This window comes from Penicillium bovifimosum (assembly GCF_028826915.1).
Source record: "Penicillium bovifimosum strain IBT 22155 chromosome Unknown utg000010l_segment0_segment0, whole genome shotgun sequence".
Taxonomy (NCBI): domain Eukaryota; kingdom Fungi; phylum Ascomycota; class Eurotiomycetes; order Eurotiales; family Aspergillaceae; genus Penicillium; species Penicillium bovifimosum.
This window is the reverse complement of record NW_026622718.1, coordinates 49,295-69,658: the sequence shown is the minus strand read 5'-3', so window position 1 is coordinate 69,658 and position 20,364 is coordinate 49,295. Positions and strand designations below refer to the sequence as shown.

General features: G+C 51.4%; 8 protein-coding genes across 8 annotated transcripts; 6 read left to right on the top strand and 2 right to left on the bottom strand.

Annotated features, from left to right (window-relative positions):
• Nucleotides 1-359: 359 nt before the first annotated feature.
• On the top strand, nt 360-1,479 carry N7515_010372 (zinc-binding alcohol dehydrogenase family protein; the record flags this gene model as incomplete). Its single annotated transcript, XM_056671115.1, has 2 exons — nt 360-471; nt 539-1,479. The coding sequence occupies 2 exons, from the start codon at nt 360-362 to the stop codon at nt 1,477-1,479; spliced, it is 1,053 nt and encodes a 350-aa protein (XP_056516739.1).
• Nucleotides 1,480-2,319: 840 nt separating this feature from the next.
• N7515_010371 (uncharacterized protein) lies at nt 2,320-2,874 on the top strand (the record flags this gene model as incomplete). Its single annotated transcript, XM_056671114.1, has 1 exon — nt 2,320-2,874. The coding sequence occupies one exon, from the start codon at nt 2,320-2,322 to the stop codon at nt 2,872-2,874; it is 555 nt and encodes a 184-aa protein (XP_056516738.1).
• A 2,106-nt stretch (nt 2,875-4,980) lies between these two features.
• Nucleotides 4,981-7,357, bottom strand: lysF (homoaconitase LysF; the record flags this gene model as incomplete). Its single annotated transcript, XM_056671113.1, has 3 exons — nt 4,981-5,124; nt 5,172-7,256; nt 7,307-7,357. The coding sequence occupies 3 exons, from the start codon at nt 7,355-7,357 to the stop codon at nt 4,981-4,983; spliced, it is 2,280 nt and encodes a 759-aa protein (XP_056516737.1).
• A 2,426-nt stretch (nt 7,358-9,783) lies between these two features.
• N7515_010369 (uncharacterized protein) lies at nt 9,784-11,850 on the top strand (the record flags this gene model as incomplete). Its single annotated transcript, XM_056671112.1, has 6 exons — nt 9,784-10,178; nt 10,241-10,369; nt 10,487-10,595; nt 10,651-11,000; nt 11,056-11,294; nt 11,354-11,850. 6 exons carry the CDS (start codon nt 9,784-9,786, stop codon nt 11,848-11,850), a joined length of 1,719 nt encoding a protein of 572 aa, XP_056516736.1.
• Nucleotides 11,851-13,486: 1,636 nt separating this feature from the next.
• Nucleotides 13,487-14,303, top strand: N7515_010368 (NAD(P)-dependent oxidoreductase; the record flags this gene model as incomplete). Its single annotated transcript, XM_056671111.1, has 2 exons — nt 13,487-13,884; nt 13,937-14,303. The coding sequence occupies 2 exons, from the start codon at nt 13,487-13,489 to the stop codon at nt 14,301-14,303; spliced, it is 765 nt and encodes a 254-aa protein (XP_056516735.1).
• A 595-nt stretch (nt 14,304-14,898) lies between these two features.
• N7515_010367 (uncharacterized protein) lies at nt 14,899-16,105 on the bottom strand (the record flags this gene model as incomplete). The annotated part of the gene is made up of 4 exons (XM_056671110.1): nt 14,899-15,200; nt 15,257-15,451; nt 15,501-15,587; nt 15,646-16,105. Coding segments are annotated over 4 exons (1,044 nt in total), but the record flags the coding sequence as incomplete, so codon positions are not given.
• A 1,449-nt stretch (nt 16,106-17,554) lies between these two features.
• N7515_010366 (Dyp-type peroxidase) lies at nt 17,555-18,502 on the top strand (the record flags this gene model as incomplete). Its single annotated transcript, XM_056671109.1, has 1 exon — nt 17,555-18,502. The coding sequence occupies one exon, from the start codon at nt 17,555-17,557 to the stop codon at nt 18,500-18,502; it is 948 nt and encodes a 315-aa protein (XP_056516733.1).
• Nucleotides 18,503-19,273: 771 nt separating this feature from the next.
• Nucleotides 19,274-20,243, top strand: N7515_010365 (uncharacterized protein; the record flags this gene model as incomplete). The annotated part of the gene is made up of 4 exons (XM_056671108.1): nt 19,274-19,437; nt 19,565-19,777; nt 19,852-19,923; nt 20,039-20,243. 4 exons carry the CDS (start codon nt 19,274-19,276, stop codon nt 20,241-20,243), a joined length of 654 nt encoding a protein of 217 aa, XP_056516732.1.
• Nucleotides 20,244-20,364: the final 121 nt, after the last annotated feature.

The following is a 20,364-nucleotide window of genomic DNA, read 5'->3' as shown; positions in this document are numbered from 1 at the left end:
CTGCTTGCCCCCCCACCCCTACAATGCAGATCACCGCGATTTTCCCTGCATGTGGATTGTGGACTATCTCGGTGGAGCCAGGATGTGTACCCTACAGATGCACACTAGCCAGCCGTCTCACAGCACACGCCACACAGTAAACAATGAGCTCCAAATTAGCTCGATGACGCCCTATGGCCTATGCTGTGTGCTGTGTACGTACATACTACCACTAATCGGGTCACCCTCGACCTTGCCAAGCCATTCACTATGTAGCTTCCTTGACTAATATGTATGCCATTTAGGCGATTTATCTGACAGTCGAGCTATATTCCCCGCTTCACTCACAATTTTCCCCCACGCTGCGAGATTTATGCAAAATGACCACCCAACGCGCTATCATCGTCCTGGGCCCTGGCCGCGCATCGCTGGCACAAGATGTCCCGATACCTGAGCTGCCGGACAATTACATTCTTGTCAAAACCAAAGCCGGTATTGTCTCCTTGTGCTTTCCTTCACTTCCCGGTTTCTCGAGTACCTGGACTAAGATAGTACCTAGTCGCTTTGAATCCAACGGACTGGCGTCATATTGATTTTGTCCCCTGTAAGGGAGCCACCGTGGGCTGCGACTATTCTGGAATAGTCGAAGCCGTCGGCCCGCACGTCAAAAAGGGGTTCAAGAAAGGCGATCGAGTTGCTGGGTTTGTGCACGGCAGTAATGCAGTTCGTCTCAATGGCGGCGCATTCGCCGAGTATGTGATCGCGAAAGGCGATCTCCAAATGTTGATACCGGACTACATGAGCTTCGAGGCCGCTGCCACATTCGGTGTTGGCTTGACAACCGTCGGTCAGAATCTTTACCAAATCATGGAATTGCCCTTCCCCGGTGATTCGGAAGACGTGTCAGACGACACAAGTATCCTCATTTACGGAGGAGCAACCGCGACTGGTACTCTTGCTATTCAATTGGCGAAGCTATCGGGACTACGAGTGGTCACGACTTGCTCTGAATACAACCGCAGCTTCATGTTTGAGCTCGGGGCAGACGCTGTGTTTGATTACCACGACCCACAAGTGGGTGAGCAGATCCGAGAGGATACTGATGACGCACTGGAATTTGTCCTAGATACGGTCTCAACCCCCCAATCGGCTGCCATTTGCAGTGCTGCAATTTCATCGACGGGTGGTTCATACAACGCTCTGCTGGATGTACGGTCCGCCCGAGACGATGTTGACTCACATGTCTCCATGGCTTATGACATACTGGCAGAGCCTTATCGCATGGGGGCGCAGGAGAAGTCTCCTGTGGACACGAACTTTGAGTTTGGCGTCCAATGGTGGAAGTTAGCGCAGAAACTACTCGATGAGCGCCGTATTCTCCCTCACCCACATCAGGTGAAGCCAGGTGGCTTAGCTGGAGCATTGGCTGGTCTCCAGATGTTGCGGGAAGGTAAAGTCCGAACTTCTAAGCTAGTTTATCTCGTTGATGGACCTCAATGATTTGGCGGGAAATAAACAGCTGGAGACGTTCGCCAAATCATGTCAAGGCTTATCACGGCGCTGATCTCCATGTACATCACAATACGCAGCATATATGCAGCCCTAGAGTAGTAGCCTTGCGGGAAGTACGGAGTCAATATCGTATCGGGCTAATCACAACATCGCAAGCTGATTGCGAGTGCAGACTGTCCGTGCAATGCAAAGTAAAACACTCTCACCATTGTTGAATATCTTCATGTGTATCTGTCCCGGCTGCCTGACGTCCAAAAGACCATGCTCGAATTTGAAACCTTGCAGGTGGACATGGACGCCATAACTAGTTGTGCGTGACCATAATTCTGTAGTTATCAGCTGGTCTCTCGTCCGAGTTAGTCGGCATATCAGGTGGTGGGCATCGGCCAGAGGGATATGATGAATGACCCGTACAGAATAAACCAGTATATTCTCAGTGAATACCATGATTGCCACCAGGAGGCAATAATACTGACGTACCCGATAGGTACACGTGAAGCTATTCGTACATGCTGAAGCGTGGAGAGAGGAAGATCGTATTCCTATCTAACTGGCTAACGCTACTTAAGTCCCCAGCGGGGTATCTGGTCAGGTGCTATGACTGTCACCTGACAATCCCCCGGTAAAAAAGCAGTGACCGCGCCCTCGCGGTCGGGGGTATGATACTATCTGCTCATACGGTCTGTGGTACATGGTGGGAGGTAAGTGGCAATGGGGAATGATACAAAATTTTTGATACATGATGAATGATTTTCGTAAAAAGACGAGCCGAAAGAATGCCGTCAGTGATGGAGGCTGTTCCAGGCCTCTATCAATTGTGGCGCATGGATGCGCACTTCGGCGGCGGGGCGCCAGATATCCCATGGCCGACGGGACAACCGACGCCGGCGCCCCGGATCGGACCGAGTCGGACGAAGGAACAGAGAGACATTGAACACCTCGTCATCGTCGGAGGAACTAGACGACTTCAAGCCTCGCGATCTTGGTTATTTCGACCCACGCGACGACCGCCCGTTCTCAGAAGTATTAGACAAGCAGCGGGTTTACCACAACGTCTCGGCCTTCATTAACGCTGCGAAGGTCACAAGCGCTAACTACACAAGGAGATCCTTTGCTAAGCGTTTCTGGCAATGTCTGCTAGGAGACGCGATAGTCTGGTACAACAACGAACTAGATGAGAAAACCCGCGCACGCCTCCGACGCAGTCGTCACCTCGACGAATGGTATACATTGCTCTCGGAGAAATTCGCAGTCAATTACGGCGACGCGGTCAAGAATTTCCAGAAGCTCAAATATACCTTGTGGGACGTATACGAGAGGCACGATTCCGCCGACTTCTTGCAAAAGGTCGCTTTATTGGGGCAGGGACCTTCGCAGCGTTAATGAAGGCCGAGGCGTTGTGGTAAACCCGCTGCTTGTCTAATACTTCTGAGAACGGGCGGTCGTCGCGTGGGTCGAAATAACCAAGATCGCGAGGCTTGAAGTCGTCTAGTTCCTCCGACGATGACGAGGTGTTCAATGTCTCTCTGTTCCTTCGTCCGACTCGGTCCGATCCGGGGCGCCGGCGTCGGTTGTCCCGTCGGCCATTGTGTCGATCGTCCCGCCGACCGTTGTCATCGTCGCTGTCAGATGAATCTGGATCTGGGTCGGGATCGTCATGATTGTTAACTATAGGGATACGACGACCGTTGTTATCCCGTTGGCCGGGGACGCCGGTGTGTTGTGACGTCGTATTGGCTCTATTGCCTGCATCGTGTTGGTTCAGACATTGGTACGGGGCCTCCTGCTGGAATCCTGAGCGAGCAACGAGCTGTTCTATTGAATGCTGGAGGGCCCCCAGTCTATCCACTGACTTTTGTAGGACAGCCACTTGGTTGCGTAGAATTGCAACTTCTTCGGCGCTAGCTGAAGGAGGATTGTAGTATGGGTTCGGAATGGCCTGATAGCCGGGGAATTCATATGGCTGAGTAACCGTTGGTTGGAAAATGAGCGGCGGACTCGGTGCCAGTCTTGGACATGCGGTCGTAGTCTGCGCTGGCTGTGCCACGGCTGTGGTCGCTGGGGCCCGTTGCTGGCTAGGGCACCGCTGTTGTCCCTGTGAGCCAGGAGCTTGTTGGGACATGTTTCTCAGCGTGGCTGTAGAAGCTCCGGTAGTGGATATGGTTTTGTTGATGAAACGCCGGGGCGCTTCCGTCGATGGAGGTGCGCTGGGGGGTCTTGGCGGTGTCTGAATGACCGTGTGGATTGGTTCCGCGAAGGATACAGTGTTCTCCTTCGGGAATGCACCTGGCACTGTAGGTGTGGATACGGCTGGCGTGCCAGTTGCTTTTGCTCGTGCGGTTCTGATGAAAGAGCTTAGGTCCGATCGAAATTTGTCGGGATCGACAGTCCACTCTGGGGGTAGGCGTTCGGCTGTCCTCTACGCCGGCTCCTAGATCCTCTAGGGGATGGGCTTTTGTCTGGGAGGACGGGGAACTGCTTCAGTAGTCATCGACAGTGGTGAAGCCGAAGCACATTCCCAGTCATTGATAGCAGTAATTCTCCAATTTTGATTCATGAAGATATCATTCAATGAGGGGTCGTCATATCATGGTACCAATCCTTGATTCTGAGGAGGGAAGATTTTCGGAAAGAGGTCATTCAGTAAGCAACCGACAATACCTACAACTGCATCATCGCGGCTTCCTCCCCATCCCTAACTAGGTCTCAAGGGCCACGACGCATGATGAAAAAATATGCCAGAACCATTTCGTCTAGCTGTTCCGACCGACACATCCCCACATTTCCGGGCCACTTCCAGTGAGAGACTAGAAAGGAAAATAATAAAAGAGACAAAAACATACAACAGTGAGGATTCGCTGGTGGTCACCCACCCAACTACTAACTCACCGGCGTGTGGCTTAAGTACGGCTGAGCGGACGGGAAGCCCTGTTTTCCACACCCTATGGTCGTATGTACCAGACTTTCCACCGAAAGAGCATATAAAGTACACTCCTTGGCCAGTTTGTGTGGAATATGGGTGAAGACGAGGCCTCTATACTTGGTAGACCATGAGTTACTTACTATCTTGGTCCATCCAACGGACCGGAGATGTCATTCTGAACAGCCGCGGGCGTGGAGAAGACCAAGTGCCAAGTGCTACTCTTTCGATGCTGCTAAGACCTGAAAAGTGATGGAGCTAATTTTAGGGAGGGTACAAACGTACGCCCTTTGGCTCAATCCACACTGCTTGTGTCTGTATCAATCCCCTCAATAAATGTTTGTAGTATATTCTTTCTGTATTGAAGACCCGCCCACATAAATCAAAAGGGCACAAGGCTTCTTCTATACAAACTTGGCTTCGGAAACTGAGATATATGGATACATAGTACAAAATGAAGGCTCAAACAAACAAAGACCATGGGATGACAGTCACCGGGAAGATGCGCATATCATGCCATGAAGCACTGCGCCATCAACGGCAAACCACCAGGCTAGATTAGGATGTGATCACCCTGACTTGGCAACCTCGCCCTTAACCCAAGCCTCGAGACCACCCTCTGCGATGATAGCCTGGACGTTAGCGGGCAGCTCACCGACTTGCTCAGTCCAGCTCTCTCCATCTTCGCCCTCCTTCACCTCGACAACGCTGCGCTTCACGTCCCATGTCAATGTCCAGCCCGTACGGCGAGTCAATTGACGGTCCGCGGCAGTCGATGACTGGGGAACTCGGCGCGCAAGCGCTCGACGAGTCGGGGTACTTCCAAACCCATGAGCGCATTGTTGATACTGTTTCGGGAAAAGATGTTTCCAAAGCTGCCTGCGACAACCAGAGGAATCTGCTTGGCAAGAATTGCGGTAGCTGCCTGTTCTCTTGATGATCCGCAGCCGAAGTTCCAGCCGGCAACGAGGATGTCATTTGCCTTAGCAAGGCCATTGAATTTCGGGTCGAAATTGGACATGCAGGCGTTTGCCATATCCTCCTTTGAGACATTATCTTGGTATGTCAACTTTCCGGGGTAGATGCTGTCAGTGTCAAGATTGTCTGCGTCGCAGAACACAATCTCACCGCTGATCCGCTCGGGGAAACCGGGAAGGATCTCGGTGGCAGGCTTAGAGTCATCGGTAGCAGATTCAACCCGATCAATCAGGGATTCCATCTGCTGGAGTAGGCCAGACAGTTCGGTCTCGGTGGTGGGTTCCATACCGGTGCCGAAACCGTGCTCCACACCAGACCAGCCCTCTGGCACCTGATAGGCACCGGGGCCAGAGATAACACCGTTGAGAGCGCTAGCAGCCACGACCTCGGGACTCGCGAGGTATGCAAGTGCATCTCTCGAGCCCATCCGACCTTTGAAGTTACGGTTGCTGGCACTGATACCAACCTCACCAGGTTCCAAGAGTCCCTTTCCAAGTCCGATGCATGGTCCACATCCAGCAGGGAGAGGCTGCGCACCAGCATCGATCAACGTCTGCCAGTCACCCGTAGCCTCAGAAGCCTCTTGTTCGGGCGCAGACGCTGCAGCAATGTAGAATTGAACACCATCAGCAATCTTGGGAGTAGTATCGGGTTTCGCCTTGGCGGCGTCTTTGAATACTTTAGCTGCCGCCGCGAGGTCTGAAGCACGCGAGTTGGTGCATGAGACGATATAGGCGCGGTTGACTTTGATGTCTTGTTGAACAAGCTCATTGAGAGGTGTGGCAACCTTGACGGAGTTAGGGCCGGAGACGTAGGGCGAGAGAGTAGAGAGGTTGAGGTAAAGCTGTTTGGCGTACACAGCATCGGGGTCCGCTGTGAGGGGATTGGCGAACAACTCATCGATTCTTTCGTGTGTGATACGTTGGCGAGTGGTCCGATCATCCAACATCGCCGCCTCGGTAGCCTTGTATCGCAGCCAGCGCTTCAAGGTCCGGTCGATGGGGAATAGGCCCGTGAGCGCACCCCACTCAGTTGTCATATTGGCAATGGTGAGGCGACTATCGACGAGCAAGCTTTCCATGGTTTCCTCGGAGCCGGTGAATTCAATTGCGTGGTTCAGCACATCGCTGTTGAACAGCCCGCACAGCGCGACAATCACGTCCTTACCGGTCACGCCTGCTGGAAGCGTGCCCGTGAAGGTTACCCGCGCAACAGGGGGAATCTGCCACCACGTTCGCGAGGTTGCCCAAATACTAGCAGCGTCTGTCCGTACAACAGCAGTTCCAAGGCACCCAACTCCACCATAGTGGTTACTGTGGCTGTCTGAAGCCACCGCCATGGTTCCGGGCCATGCGTATCCTTCTTCAACCATGATCTGGTGCCCAATACCCCGACCGGCAGGATAAAAGTCGATACCGTGCTGCGAAGCGAAAGACTCGATCTGCTCATATTTCTTGAGATTGGCTGCGCTAGTGTTCTGAACATCGTGGTCGAGAGTCATGACGATCTGGTCGGGACGATGGATTTTCGTAGCTCCCATTGACATGAACTTGAGCGCGACGGGCCACGAGTTGTCGTGAGTCATGCAATACTGAGGAGCAAGACTGATGTAGTCGCCGCTGCGAACGCGCTTTCCTTCGGGAAGACCGACGGCATAGCGTTGTACAATCTTCTCGGTCAAGGTCTGCGCCGGTTGCCTCTCGGAAGGGATTGAGGAAGCATACGCTTGCTGTGAGTGGAAGCCTTCGACCTGGGCAAATGCGGTTGAGCTCAGCGAGCGAGCGGGCCGCACCGTCAGGAGTGATCGCAAGGGATGGTGAATTCGTCCGCTCAAAAGACCGACCGATGGCGTCCATCGAGGCAAAATCTGAGAGGGTTAGATCCGAAGCGGCAATCAGCAGAAGAAGCTTCACTTACCGGTCTCCGCATCATGGTGCACGGAGGCCTAGCCATGTTCTTCAATGCCATTGAACACGACATGGTGGTGAGTCGCTCCAAACAAACTTTTTGCGGTCGAAGTTCCGATCACGCAACGGCCTCGGATCCTAGTCGGGGCGGAGCCCACGTGATCTGGCGTACCCCCGGCTGAGCCTCTCGTGGCCAATCAATTTCAAAGCGACCCCGGAATCACTTTAGGTCACATGATCTATAAATCTGCGATCCCCAGTTTTTGTTCCAAGGTTCTGATCCATCATTTTGGCTGGTGTTGATGATGTTTATCTGAGTGGATAAAGGTTGTTGTACTCCGTATCAGTCTCGAGAGGAGAATGATGCATTTGCTTGATGAAACGATGGAAATCATGAGCCGGGAGCTTATCGAACAAGTACTACTCAACTAGTTACGGAGTAGTGAGCGTGAACAAGCAGTTGTTTTAGCTGCTAAGAGCCTAAGACGCAAGTTGGTGCGTCATAAATCGAAAGGGTGGAAGACCACTTGAGCAATTGTGCGACATGAAAAAGTTATCATCTCCACCTCCTTTCCTACATCATCGTCCTGAGTACCAGCATGAAATGGGCAGAACAAGTTGAGAAGTTGTCGGTGTTTCATTATGTAGTACCTGTCCTTAGTACCTGCCCCTTGCGGTTAAACCAATTTTGACGTGTCTTGGCGCGACTCCAGCCAATTATGGTGATAGCAGTGGGGATTGTTTGCACAATTTCGTCTAAGGTTCATCACGTACGTTCTATGAAGTTTCGATGTCAGCGAAGAATGTAGTGAGTGCATCGCTGATGTGATAAGTAACTTACGCAGTAACCATGGTAAGAGTGACATCCTTAGGTTGAACACCACCTGCTCCATCTACCCACATAATACATATATGAGCATGACTGCCCTGAACATCGAAAGAGTTTCAAGAATTTCGATTGGTTCAAGGTCGCCGAGTTGCTACAGTGAGGTTTCAACAACAAAAGTTTACGTCCAACCAAGGTGCGTCAACCGGTTTTGGCGGTGGCGGTTGACCTGGAGAAGGTACGAAGTACTCCGTACATACATTAGGAAGGGTTGCCCATCCATTTACTGCGTACGGAGTACATAAGGCTGGAGATGCCGACGGCCAGAGGCATCTGTGATGGCCTCAGGCAGAAAAGCCGTTTCGAGACGAAGCGGAATCAGCGGGGTGTGTCAGTTTCCTCTCCGCAATGTACGAAGTAGTCTTCCGAGTGGTTCTCCTACCCTATCAATTCCCTAGGCACCTGTGAATCCAAAATCCTCTCCTCGTATTGCTGTTCCTTCCGCCCCATTTCGTTTCCTATCTTTTCCTATCTTTTCCCGCCTTTCCCCTTTAGGGTTCTGGATGTTTTTCCTCGGCGATCATTTCCACTTATATGTAATTTGATCATTGCATATGGAGCACGTGTAGGGAGTAAGTTGGATTACGATGCGTGACTTGGGCTACAACAACAAATTCCTGACACTTCATTGTTCAGAGCAATCCCGCATCAGTGGACTCAGCCTTGAGCCTATGTAAGACGGAGTACAGTACCTCCGTATTGCCCGGTTGATCTTGGCGGAGGGAACGTGCGCGCCGAGAACCCCCCGATCCAACCTCCAACCCGAACGAAACCCGCAATAGCCGAGTCTTCGAGTGACAGACCGATCCATCGATTGTGCCTAGCGCTGTCTGGGACTCTGGGTACTCAATTCAGCGAATGAAATGCGACGCCACGTGCCGTACAAATGGAATGTTCCTAACGTGTGGCGCCCAGATCTTATCCGCATGCGGTGCTGGTACGCCGATATGGACGCCCGCGCGGGGTGAAAATATATTCTAGGCCAATAGAAATTCATCCCCACGAAACCACAAGCGTCATAATGGCTTGGAAAGGGCTGATATGGTTTATGTGGAGCTTAGTTCGGGGACAAGGTCGCTTTGGGGCACAAAATCCCAGTCCTTAAATCTCCTGTCCCGTCAGTTTTCGACCTGGGCTTAGAGAATTTATCTCTGTCGTTCCTTCTCTTCACACTGAACTGGACTTATCTTGACCTTCTTCTAGTCCCGATTCCGTGGTCCTAACTGCAACTTTCCTCAGAAATCTCAGCTCGTTCCAAGCTGTCTCTTTCAACGTGACGCCTCTTTCTCATGACATTCGTACTGAATTCACCCACCAACCTACTGCCTTAAACGACAGAAACCTGCGCACATCTGCCATTGCATCTCCAACTTCCCTAGCAACAAAGCGCAGCCCACAACGCAACTGTTACCCAGGCCCTCGCAACATCTTCCGATTCTTGTAGCACCTCCGGATTTTCGACCCATACAGATTCACAGAACCCCATAGCCCAGAAATAGACCGATAAGCGACATCAACCCATCGCCCAACCGCATTCTGTTGCCCACGCCTCACCCAGATCCAACAACAAATCAAACCCCGCAGACAGGAATGACAACCAAATGACTCTCTTAGACGATCAAGAAAAAAGACGGGCGCCGGTGTGTTGGACGCACTCGGGCTCAAAGGGTGCCGCTGGCCATCGCGATGTGCAAGAAGGTGTGATAGCTGGAAATGCCGACAATCTTCAGCGTCATCTAGGCAATCGCCAGATTCAACTCATTGCCATTGGCGGCTCCATTGGAACGGCTCTTTTCGTGAGCATCGGCACAGGTCTCTACCACGGTGGACCTGGCAGCTTGTTCATTGCCTTTACAGTCCAGTGCATATTTTTGGCCATGGTGAATAACTGCCTCGCTGAAATGACCACTGCATTCCCCGTCAGTGGTGGTTTCATCCGACTGGCTGGAAAATGGGTCGACGATGCTCTTGGTTTCATGGTTGGCTGGAACTTCTTGTCCGTTCTCTTCTAGGATTCGCCGAAATCCCTACTGTTTTCATCGCTAATAACCGCTGTAGCTTCTACGAGGCTCTTTTGATCCCTTTCGAAATCTCAGCTTTTACTCTGGTGCTGTCCTTCTGGAGTTCGACGATTACCGAGCCTGGGCCAGTCGCAGGTATTTGTGCTGCAGTCACCTTGATCTATGGGTGAGTGACCCTTTACCATGTTTACATGGTTTCAACAGCCCACAGAGATTTCATCACTGAAGTGATATGCACCATTGGCACACTACTCGTTTCATTCAAATACTGACATTCGCACAGCTCTCTTAACATTTTGGCCGTCAAGGCTTACGGTGAATCCGAATTCTGGCTATCCGGCGGAAAGGTCATTTTGATCTTCTCCTTGTTCTTCTTTACTTTTATCACCATGGTTGGCGGAAACCCGGCTCATGACGCCTATGGCTTCCGCCATTGGAACAACCCAGGTTCTTTCATGGAGTATCTGGACACCGGTGCCCTTGGCCGATTTGAAGGCTTTTTGGGATCCCTTTGGTCGGCTTGCTTTGCCGTCGTTGGCCCCGGAGTACATCTCTATGGTTGCGGCTGAGGCGAAGCGTCCCCGCATTTATATCAAGAATGCGTTCAAGACCGTCTACATTCGATTCGGGCTCTTCTTTATCGGCGGCTCCCTGGCCGTAGGCATTGTTTGCGCTGCTAATGATCCGCAGCTGGAGTCGGTTGTGCTGGGCGGTTCTTCTGGTTCTGCCTCCGCCTCACCATATGTCATCGGCATGCGAAACTTGGGAATTTCAATCTTCCCTTCGATCATCAACGCGTGAGTACTGCCAAGGATAGACCATTTGAATGGAGAGACTGACCGTGCATGACAGTCTCCTGTTGACTTCAATCTTTTCTGCTGGCAATACCTACACCTACTGTGCTATCCGTACTCTCTACGGCCTAGCCTTAGAAGGAAGAGCCCCGAGGATTCTCACACGTACCACGCGCAGTGGCGTTCCCATATATTGCTTCATGGTCGTTATGATCTTCCCCTTGCTTTCATTCATGCAGGTGTCCAGTAGCTCATCGATCGTCATCACCTGGTTCGCTAACCTCGTTACTGCCGGAGGTAAGCGTCACCCTTCAATCTACTTGAAAACAATGAACCGGTTATTGACAACAACGCAGGACTCATCAACTATATCGTCATAACCCTGACATATATCTTTTTCCATCGAGCTTGCAAAGCCCAAGGCTTCGACCGCAGGTCTCTGTCATATTTCGGATATCTGCAACCGTATTGCGCATACATCGCATTTGTATGGATGATCGTTGTGACGATCGTCTACGGCTATCCTGCCTACAAGCCTTGGTCATTGTCCACTTTCTGGTCGGACTACACCATGCAAATCGTCATTCCTCCTCTCTTCATCATCTGGAAAGTCATCAAGAAGACCAAATTCGTCAAGGCTCACGAAGCCGACCTAGTTTGGGAGCGACCCTTGATTGATGCATACGAAGACAGCTTCCTTGACCCGCCTACTGGATTTTGGAGAGAAATGGGGCAGATGGTTGGCATCGGACGCAAAAAGGGCGGCGATGACAGGCGCTTAAGTTCAGTGGCACAGCCCCAGGAGACTACCGAGGAACTCCCGCTTGAAGATTCATTTAAAGCACATCCATGAGAACCCATGAGACTTTGATTAGCCTACGTGCGGTTTCTCGTGAAGGTGTCCGTGACACCACTGACCAAAAATGTTCTACTTTTGCACATCTGAGCATATGATACCAATTGATTCTTTTCATATCGAACCCGCTGAGACTCTACATGTAGTTACTAATCGGACAGGGCCGTGGAGACCAGTCTCCTCGAGCCCAAGCTTGAAGCGGAGATCCACAGCAAATCGTAGAGTGTATATTCTCATAGGATGTCCCTAAACCGAAAGCCTTTATATCCACCCACGGGCGCCGAGCATTTAAATCATGTGCTGCGGCTTCCGATCCCGGGTAAAAAACACCTTCCTTGTCGCCATCCACAGTTCCACACGCATATTTTGAAGAAGATCCGAACTGGGGGGCGACTCCCACGTGATAGACCGAATCCGGGGATTTGACACCCCTCTCACCGCTCTAATCACCGCCTATGAAGACATACCCTGCGCAGCCAACTGAGAGAATTTGACCACGAAAACTCTGCGAACTATCAATCTACCGCAGTTCACAGTTGTCCTTGTATCATATGTATGAAATGTGGGATCCGGACTCTACATCGGGGGCTCAGTCCGTTGTTCTTGCATTGATTACTATTGACACTCCGCCCCGTTGAGATCCTTGATGAGAGGCTATAGCCTATGGATACCAAACGGGTACCAGTGTCGGTGTCGAATGCTGCTCAATTCGACAACTTGTACAACCGGATCCAGAGCCAGGACCCAGGGCATTGACATTGCCCTATTGCAGGTGACCTTTGTTGACGAAGATCTTGCGGCGGAATACGAACACCGGTGCCCTCTGGTATCCATAGCCCCTCATAAAGGGTCTCGACGGGCCGGAGTGTCAATAGTGATCAATACAAGAACTACGGACTGAGCCCCCGATGCCGGAGCCCGGATCCCACGGCCACATTTATGCGAAGACAACTGCAGTAGGTTGATAGTTTGTAGAGTTTTCGTGGCCAAATTCTCGGTTGGCTGCGCGTACTCTCCAGCTGATGCTAGCCAACGGACGAACTGGAGGACTAAGAAAGAGGCTATATTGGCCGGAACCTCGCCGCCCATCGCCTGTGAAATCGTGGGCGGGGATTGGGACGAAACGGTGCTGACAATCGATAGCCGCCCTCACCGCCCCGATTTCCCGCACACTCAATAAACCTACACTCCCCTGGGCGGCCCTGGCCAGGCAAGTCCTGGTTACTGCTGCCTCATAATCCACGATTTTGTCCCGGCGGTGCGTACGCCATGGTTGCAGTGGCTATCAATGGGCCATGGCGCATGATTCCTCGCGGACAAGCCCAACGCCGAGGCCGAAAGCCCATCCTTACGCTGGGTGCTGTAATACGGGATGAGCGTAGAAAAGGTACCTAATTACCCAGAAGTATCATGTAGTGGAAGACACCAACACCGGGAAATCTCGTGGCGGCTTTACAGCCTCATCTAAAGCCTAAGTCCTAACCGAAGAAATCCCTCCGGATCCCGACGGCCTAATTTCACCCCGAAACATGCAGTCCTGGAGGTGAATACAATAACCACTGGATTCCTTTCCCGATCTTCGGTCTTATCAGTAAAAGAACACACAATAGTCCACTTCAGACATATTCCAGGCATGCGAGTCCTCTTGCTAGGAGCGACCGGAAATCTCGGCTCCCGCCTCCTCCCGGCCCTAATCCAAAGGGGTCACACCGTCACTGTTTTCGTGCGGAATCCTTCGAAACTAGCAACAAGTGTCCAGCGAGATCAGTTTAGTATCGAGTGCGGAGATGCAAGAAAAGCAACCGAGATTAAAACAGCCGCGATAAAGCACCAGTGCGATGCTATCGTGAATGCTGCCGGACTTGCGGCTGTCGCGCCGTGGGGTAGGAGTGATCTGCCCGCTATCATCGATGCGGTAGTTCGTGCCGCGCTAGAAATTGGCCGGGAGCGCGGCAAGCCATTGCGACTGTGGGTTCTTGCCGGACTGGGTATTTTGGACCTTCCAACGACGAAGTATATGCTTGTGGATTAGTGAGCACCTTTTCCACAGCCTGAATATCAGATACCAGCTAATCGTGTCCAGTATACGAGTCTTTGCTGAACATCGCAGTACATTGTCGAAACTTCAAACTTTGCCCAAAGAAAGTGTTCTGTGGTCTGTTCTCTGCCCCGCGACGATGACCCCTCGGGCTGAGCCCAATTATCCTGTCATCGCTGGAGCATCTGTCGACAATCTCCTGACTTCCGCTGATACACCACCTGAATGGTCCACTAAGCTTTTGTGGATACCTGTTATTGGAGGCTACTTGAATGTCTTGAGCCAAGCTTCGGGTTACAATACCTCGCTCGAGGACAATGCGGATCTTATTGCAAGTGATCTTCTGCGAGGAATGGATAGTCCGTGGATCTACCAGAAAGTTGGAGTGAAGGAGAAGCAGAATAATTCGTGAGCGATAGGTGCTTAGAAGCTTTGATCCGAGAACGACTTTACCGAGGCCATAGGGCCATCATCAGATCCTTCGGGACCTCCGGAGGCGTGCGCAATTTACCAATGGCACTCGATACAAATCTCCCTGTCGCCATGGCAGCAATGCCGAGTTTGGCAAGTTCAGCCTGATTCATCTACAGAATGGAGGAGCTTCTACATCGGATGATCTAGCTCCTGAACGAGGAGCAAAGCGACAACTATCGGTTACAGGTTATTTAGAAGAGCAACAACATGTGGGTTCATCGAGTGGGATGGTGATTAAATCCACCGAAGAGCAATTGGCTCCTTCATCTCAAGCCTCTCTGCTCTTCCCAAGTACACTACTTATAGTTTCTGTTCTTTGCGTCTCTTCTCTAGTCTTATTATCTTCAGCAAAAGGAATCGAAACCCTCTTTTCCGTAATCCTTTCCACGTCATGTTACAACAAGACTCTAGGCATACCTCTCTCTTTTGTATAAACTTAGGAGATGGAATCGGTGGCAGTTTGTGGCTCAGTAAACTGTCATGGATCACAACACTCTTCACACTTCCCACCAATAATCATTCCAGATTGCAGTTCAATATGGCTTAGCAACACTTGTTTGGTGCCTCAGCGCTTCCTCCTCATCAGCAGACTGGCTTGCATTCCAAGGGGTCGCCTCGAAATCTTGACCGGGTACAAGACTCAAAGGTGACATAGGCACCTCACTCATGGGTAGCCCAACATCCCCATCCGATCGTGACAGATCATGGCTATAGCCCTCCTTAGACTTTCTAAGCATAGGAGCGTACGTATTCTTGTAAGCAGCCCTTCCAGATGAGCTTTGATTCTGAGTGACGAAGAGTTGTCGTAAAGACGCGACACAGGAGACAATGATCGCTAACAAGCGAAAGTCAGCAACTGATCAGCAGCCCTACGCCTTTTAGACAACATACCAATGTCTACTTCGACAAAGCTCCAAAAACACAGCCAGTCAATGTTCATTTGGTGATCGTAGCTCATCCCAACGGCGACTCGAACTATCGCTGTAACCATGATAAGTATAGTCGCAGAAAAGATGCTGAGTAGAATTAGCTTTTTGCGGCGTGAAATCCGAGTATTCCATAACACAAGGAAGGGGATAGATAGAACTGCCAGGTAATCAGCCAGGGACTGCGTCTTTTCCTTCCGAACACTCACTCATCAAGTCTGTGATAACATCTCCCGCACAGTTTGCCCAAAACATGCGGTTCTCGTAATGGATGTGGTTGGGCTGAGGGCATTGAGCTACATTCAATCCAGTGTCAGGACCGCCGAACCATAAATCTAATCTAGTGAGTCTCACATATAATATACGCCAACCCTCCAAAGCTGCATTTGTATTCGATGTTGGCCACTGAGGCAATATAGACACTCGCCGTGCATAACAGCACAACAAACCACCAGATGCGGAAGAACTTGACTTTGGCGCTGATTCTGTAGAACAATGCCAGGAACGAAAACTTGACACACCACAGCGCTGAGTAGAATAGTATCTCAAATGGTGCATTGAAGCGCATGAATGTGTTGTATCTGGGCAAAAAATCAACGGAAAACAATTTCGTGCCGGCGCTGATGGCATACAACTCATAGAGGACCTTCCCTTCAACCTGCCAGATAACCGCAGCGGTAAGTATTATGATCCATGCCAGAATGACTAGGTAGTCATCTATGAAAAGGCGGCGGAAGGAGGTGAGTTGGGTATATATGCGAATCGAAACGAAGAGAAAAGCGGACCCAGTGAAAGCCCATAGGATGCCCTGCGAGCTGAGACATTAGCTACCCATACATAGAAGCATGCAACTCATGTAGACTCAAGCTATAGATACCCACGAGGAAAACAGGCATAGGAATCCTACTGCGCTGGTCGTCGAACTCTGCCATTGCTACCCAATCCTGAGCGAACGGAGTGAACACGGAGATTTGAGTAACAAGTAGAGCAGTAATTTATACCTATGTCATCGACACCACATCGCGGAGAGCTTGGGTGTGTCCTTTGTTGCATGGAGCTTGTGGCTGTCGATTCGGCCACTCACCACACAGCTAGGTTGTCCAAAGGTCGGCGCATCCCAAGCAGTAAAAGACATTACTCAAGTTTCTTTGAGTGTGCCCTGTCGAGTTCGCGTCCGACCTCTTCGGCACCGTGTGCAGTACATGGATAGTAACCAAAGGCAAGTTATTTCTGAGGCATTATGATCGTTCCACATGGGAGTCTCCAGGGAGCGGTGGCTCTTTAACGTGGTCTTTGGTAGACATGCTCATCGCGATGACTGCAGGGCTGAGCACATGCTCAAGGATGTTCAAAGAAACCACGTTATATCCGTTCTCCCGGTGTCTGGAAGACAAAGAACCAAAATCGCCGTCGAGCTTGGCCCGCAATCTTATGGACTTGGACCTCAATAGAGATCAAACCAGTCTTTCTTGTGCTCCTTGGCCATACATTTTCCGAATGATGCTACCTCAACGGACGTGACTCCGGATAACCCGGAATTCTGTGGAAAGTTAGTTTCACTGACCAGGACTGTGGTCTTGTCCTTAAATGTGATCACCTCGCATATCGAATATAGGTTGGATAGGGCTGTCAGATATGGTGAAGTGCTGTGGTCAAGTCTGTTCAAAGTCCACAAGTGATTGGTGGTTTTGGCTGTGTGAGATACAATGAAAGAGGTTGCAGCAATGCCAATATGAACAAAGAATATGCGCCATGCGAACTGTCCAGGTCTCCCGAAGTCTTCCAAGCAAAGCGCATCCAGGTATGAGATTTCTGTGTATAAATGGGGAGTGTGAGGAACCTTTGAGGGACATATGGTCTCGATTTTTGGGTATCGGATGCTGAGCACTTGTCAACTAGTCTACGGAGTCCAGACCTCCCAATATTTCTTATGTCTGAGATGCGAGGTGACTGACGTATCAGGTTCTCGACCTGCTCACTGGATCTGGTACTGCATCTAGTTAGCCCAAGTAGTTAATATCCTGGGATCCACCATGACAATGTCAAGCTTCGAAATACGAATGGCATGACATCTTACTTATTCATGACTCTGAATGAGTCCCGCCCGGGCCTAGACAGTAGAACTACTCATTTAACAAATATTATCCTCATTCTTTATTGACCAAACTTAGAGAAGCTCTACCCAACTCCTCCCCCCTCACATCTGGTCGCAGCAACTGGACAACACAGCGCCTTGTTTTTAAGAACTAAATCATCCAAAGTAATGAGCAGCTTAACCACCGCTAGCACCCAGGCGGTCATCGCCCCTCTCACCCGATCAGCGACTTTCCTCGCGCTATCCGTCACAAACCCCTCAGCCATCCCAACCCTCCGCTCAACCCTAGCCAGCGTTTCCAGCCTAGCCAAAAATGTCGCTTTCCGAGACTCCGATGCCAGCTTCACCTGCACTGTAGGCATCGGCAGCTCTATCTGGGATGAACTCACCAACCTGCCGCGACCGAAAGAACTCCACCCATTCCGCGAAGTCAAGGGCGCCAAACACACCGCCGTCTCCACCCCGGGAGACCTCCTCTTCCACATCCGCTCCGAGCGCCGCGATCTCTGCTTCGAGTTTGAGCGCCAGCTCATGGACCGCCTCGGCGACTCCGTGCAGCTCGTCGATGCAACGATTGGCTTCCGCTACTTTGACGCCCGCGATCTCCTCGGCTTTGTCGACGGCACCGCGAACCCCGTGGGCCCGGATCTTCCATCCTCTGTCCTCGTCGCCAGCGAGGACGACCCAGATGCGCAGGGGGGCAGCTACGTCGTCGTACAGAAATATGTCCACGACCTGGCCGGCTGGAAATCCCTATCGACCGAACAGCAAGAGCAGGTGATTGGGCGGACAAAGCCAGATAACATTGAGCTCGATGACGCCGAGGAGGGGAAGCAAGCCTCGCACAAGACGCTAAGCACGATTGAGGACGAAGATGGCCAAGAGCACGATATCCTCCGCGACAATATGCCCTTTGGATCGCCGGCGAGTGGGGAGTTTGGTACTTACTTCATTGGGTACACCAGCCGGCTATGGGTTATTGAGAAGATGCTCGAGCGGATGTTCGTGGGGAATCCTCCCGGGTTGCATGATCGGTTGTTGGATTTTTCGAGGCCAATGACCGGTAATGTTTTCTTTGCGCCGTCTGCTACGGTATTGGATGGACTTGATGGTTGATAGTCGAGTGAGAATGTTATTTGTGGTCGACGTTGGATCCCAGAGTGATTTGTTTTCTCTGAGATGGGGCTTGGGATTGCGGCATGAACATGCGACCTGACATGATGTCAACACTTTAGATAAGATAGGCTGTGCGCATCATCAATTGAAATGATCCCGGGGTCGGAAATGGAATTCATTCTAAGGATTTATATCCCAATAGGATGGTGATACTGGTTCGAGGCCACCCTCGAATTAGGTGCCTCCTCCCAACTCTCCTGTTGAGCCGGGAAATTGGTGTCGCCTACGGCTCAACGGTACAGACATTTCAGTGTGACTGCGGATTTAGTACTCCGAGGGGACGTTTATGCCCTTCTCACCCTCTGGTCGAAGCTAAAAAAGGTCATATCACGACACAGTTCTCATGGCCTCCATCTGGTGGTTTGGTGCCTGAGGCTTCAGGCTGCGCACTCGGTTAAGGGCCTGAGGCCACGGATAGGGCTCCAACCCTGGCTTTCCCTACTAAGCATTGCTGTGGGTCCGTTGGGAAGCTACCAAGGTTCGGACTAGGTTGATAGTTGATACTGTGTAAACATCGGAACTGCCCTCTCATGAAAGTACACCAGAATCTCGACTCCGATGATACTGTCACAATGTCACCCTCTGCTTCCGACAGAAGTCCATTCACCGCGACAACACTTCGGAAACCACTGACAGACCCTCCGGAGTCAGACGGGACATGGCTCCGAGCAAGAAAGTGACGAGGACAAAGAGGAACGCATCGCTAACTCGATGGCCAAGAAGAAACGCAAGGAGGAGAGAAGGTTGCAGCGAAAGAAGGATAAGGCGAAAGCCTCTGGAGGACCTGAGGGGCGGGGGTCACCCTCGCAACCGTGTCGAATCTGCGGCGGTTCACACTGGACACAGGATTGCACGGAACCTCAGCACCCGGAATGGTGGGCACTTACACTCCTGAACAATCCGTGAAACGGGGCCGGGCGGCAGACCCCGTGGGCGAGGAAACATAAACAAGTTGGCTATTTCCGTGAAGGCTTCTTCGATCAGCTCAAACAACACCCCCAGGGGTAAGAAGAAGGCGGACAACGCGAGCGATTCCCCCTACGACCAGCTCTTCAAGCGGGCGGAAAGGGGCTACGACAGCTCCCTGGATGATGGTAAAGGATGCTGGCTCTACCTGAAACCCACGGTGGAGCTCAGGAAATCCGGCGCCTTCACCCTCGGGGATGTTATCGACTCGATGTCCATCGCCACGGGAATTGATGTGGCAGATATCAAGTCAGTGCACGTGCATGGGCCCCAGGCAGGGAGTGCCTTCCGGGCGCTGAGGTTCCATGCCGTCCTGTGTCCAGTGTGGACCGCCGCAGTTCCGACACGGTTGCGAGGGTGACCCTCCCCGCCCTCAAGTCCTCAAGAGGCGACAGGTTATCTCTGCTTATATGCCAAAGGCCTGTTTTTGATCTAACCGCAAGGAAATAATGAATGTCCATTCGTCATTTTCTTGAGGTGAGATCAAACAGGCCTTTGGCATATCACCAGAGATAACCTGTCTCATAACCATGAGCCATCACCGCCATCAACCCATCCTGTACAACGGGCCCTCGAGCTTCAGCACGAAAAGTCTCAAGCCGACAAAGCGATTAACCTCGTTCTTACAACACGCCAAGTTCTTATCGAGCTACCTGATGAAGATCCAGATACCGCTCTTACCTCGCGTGACCTCTACAACAACGGTGGCAGCTGAAAAACGCCCAAACGTATCCAAACGCTTCCTCGTAAGTTCCCGACTCTCGTTGATCTCTAAACCTCATGGTTTGTCGATGCTCGTCAGTGCTACGTATACATTCGAGCTCTCCTCCATCCCT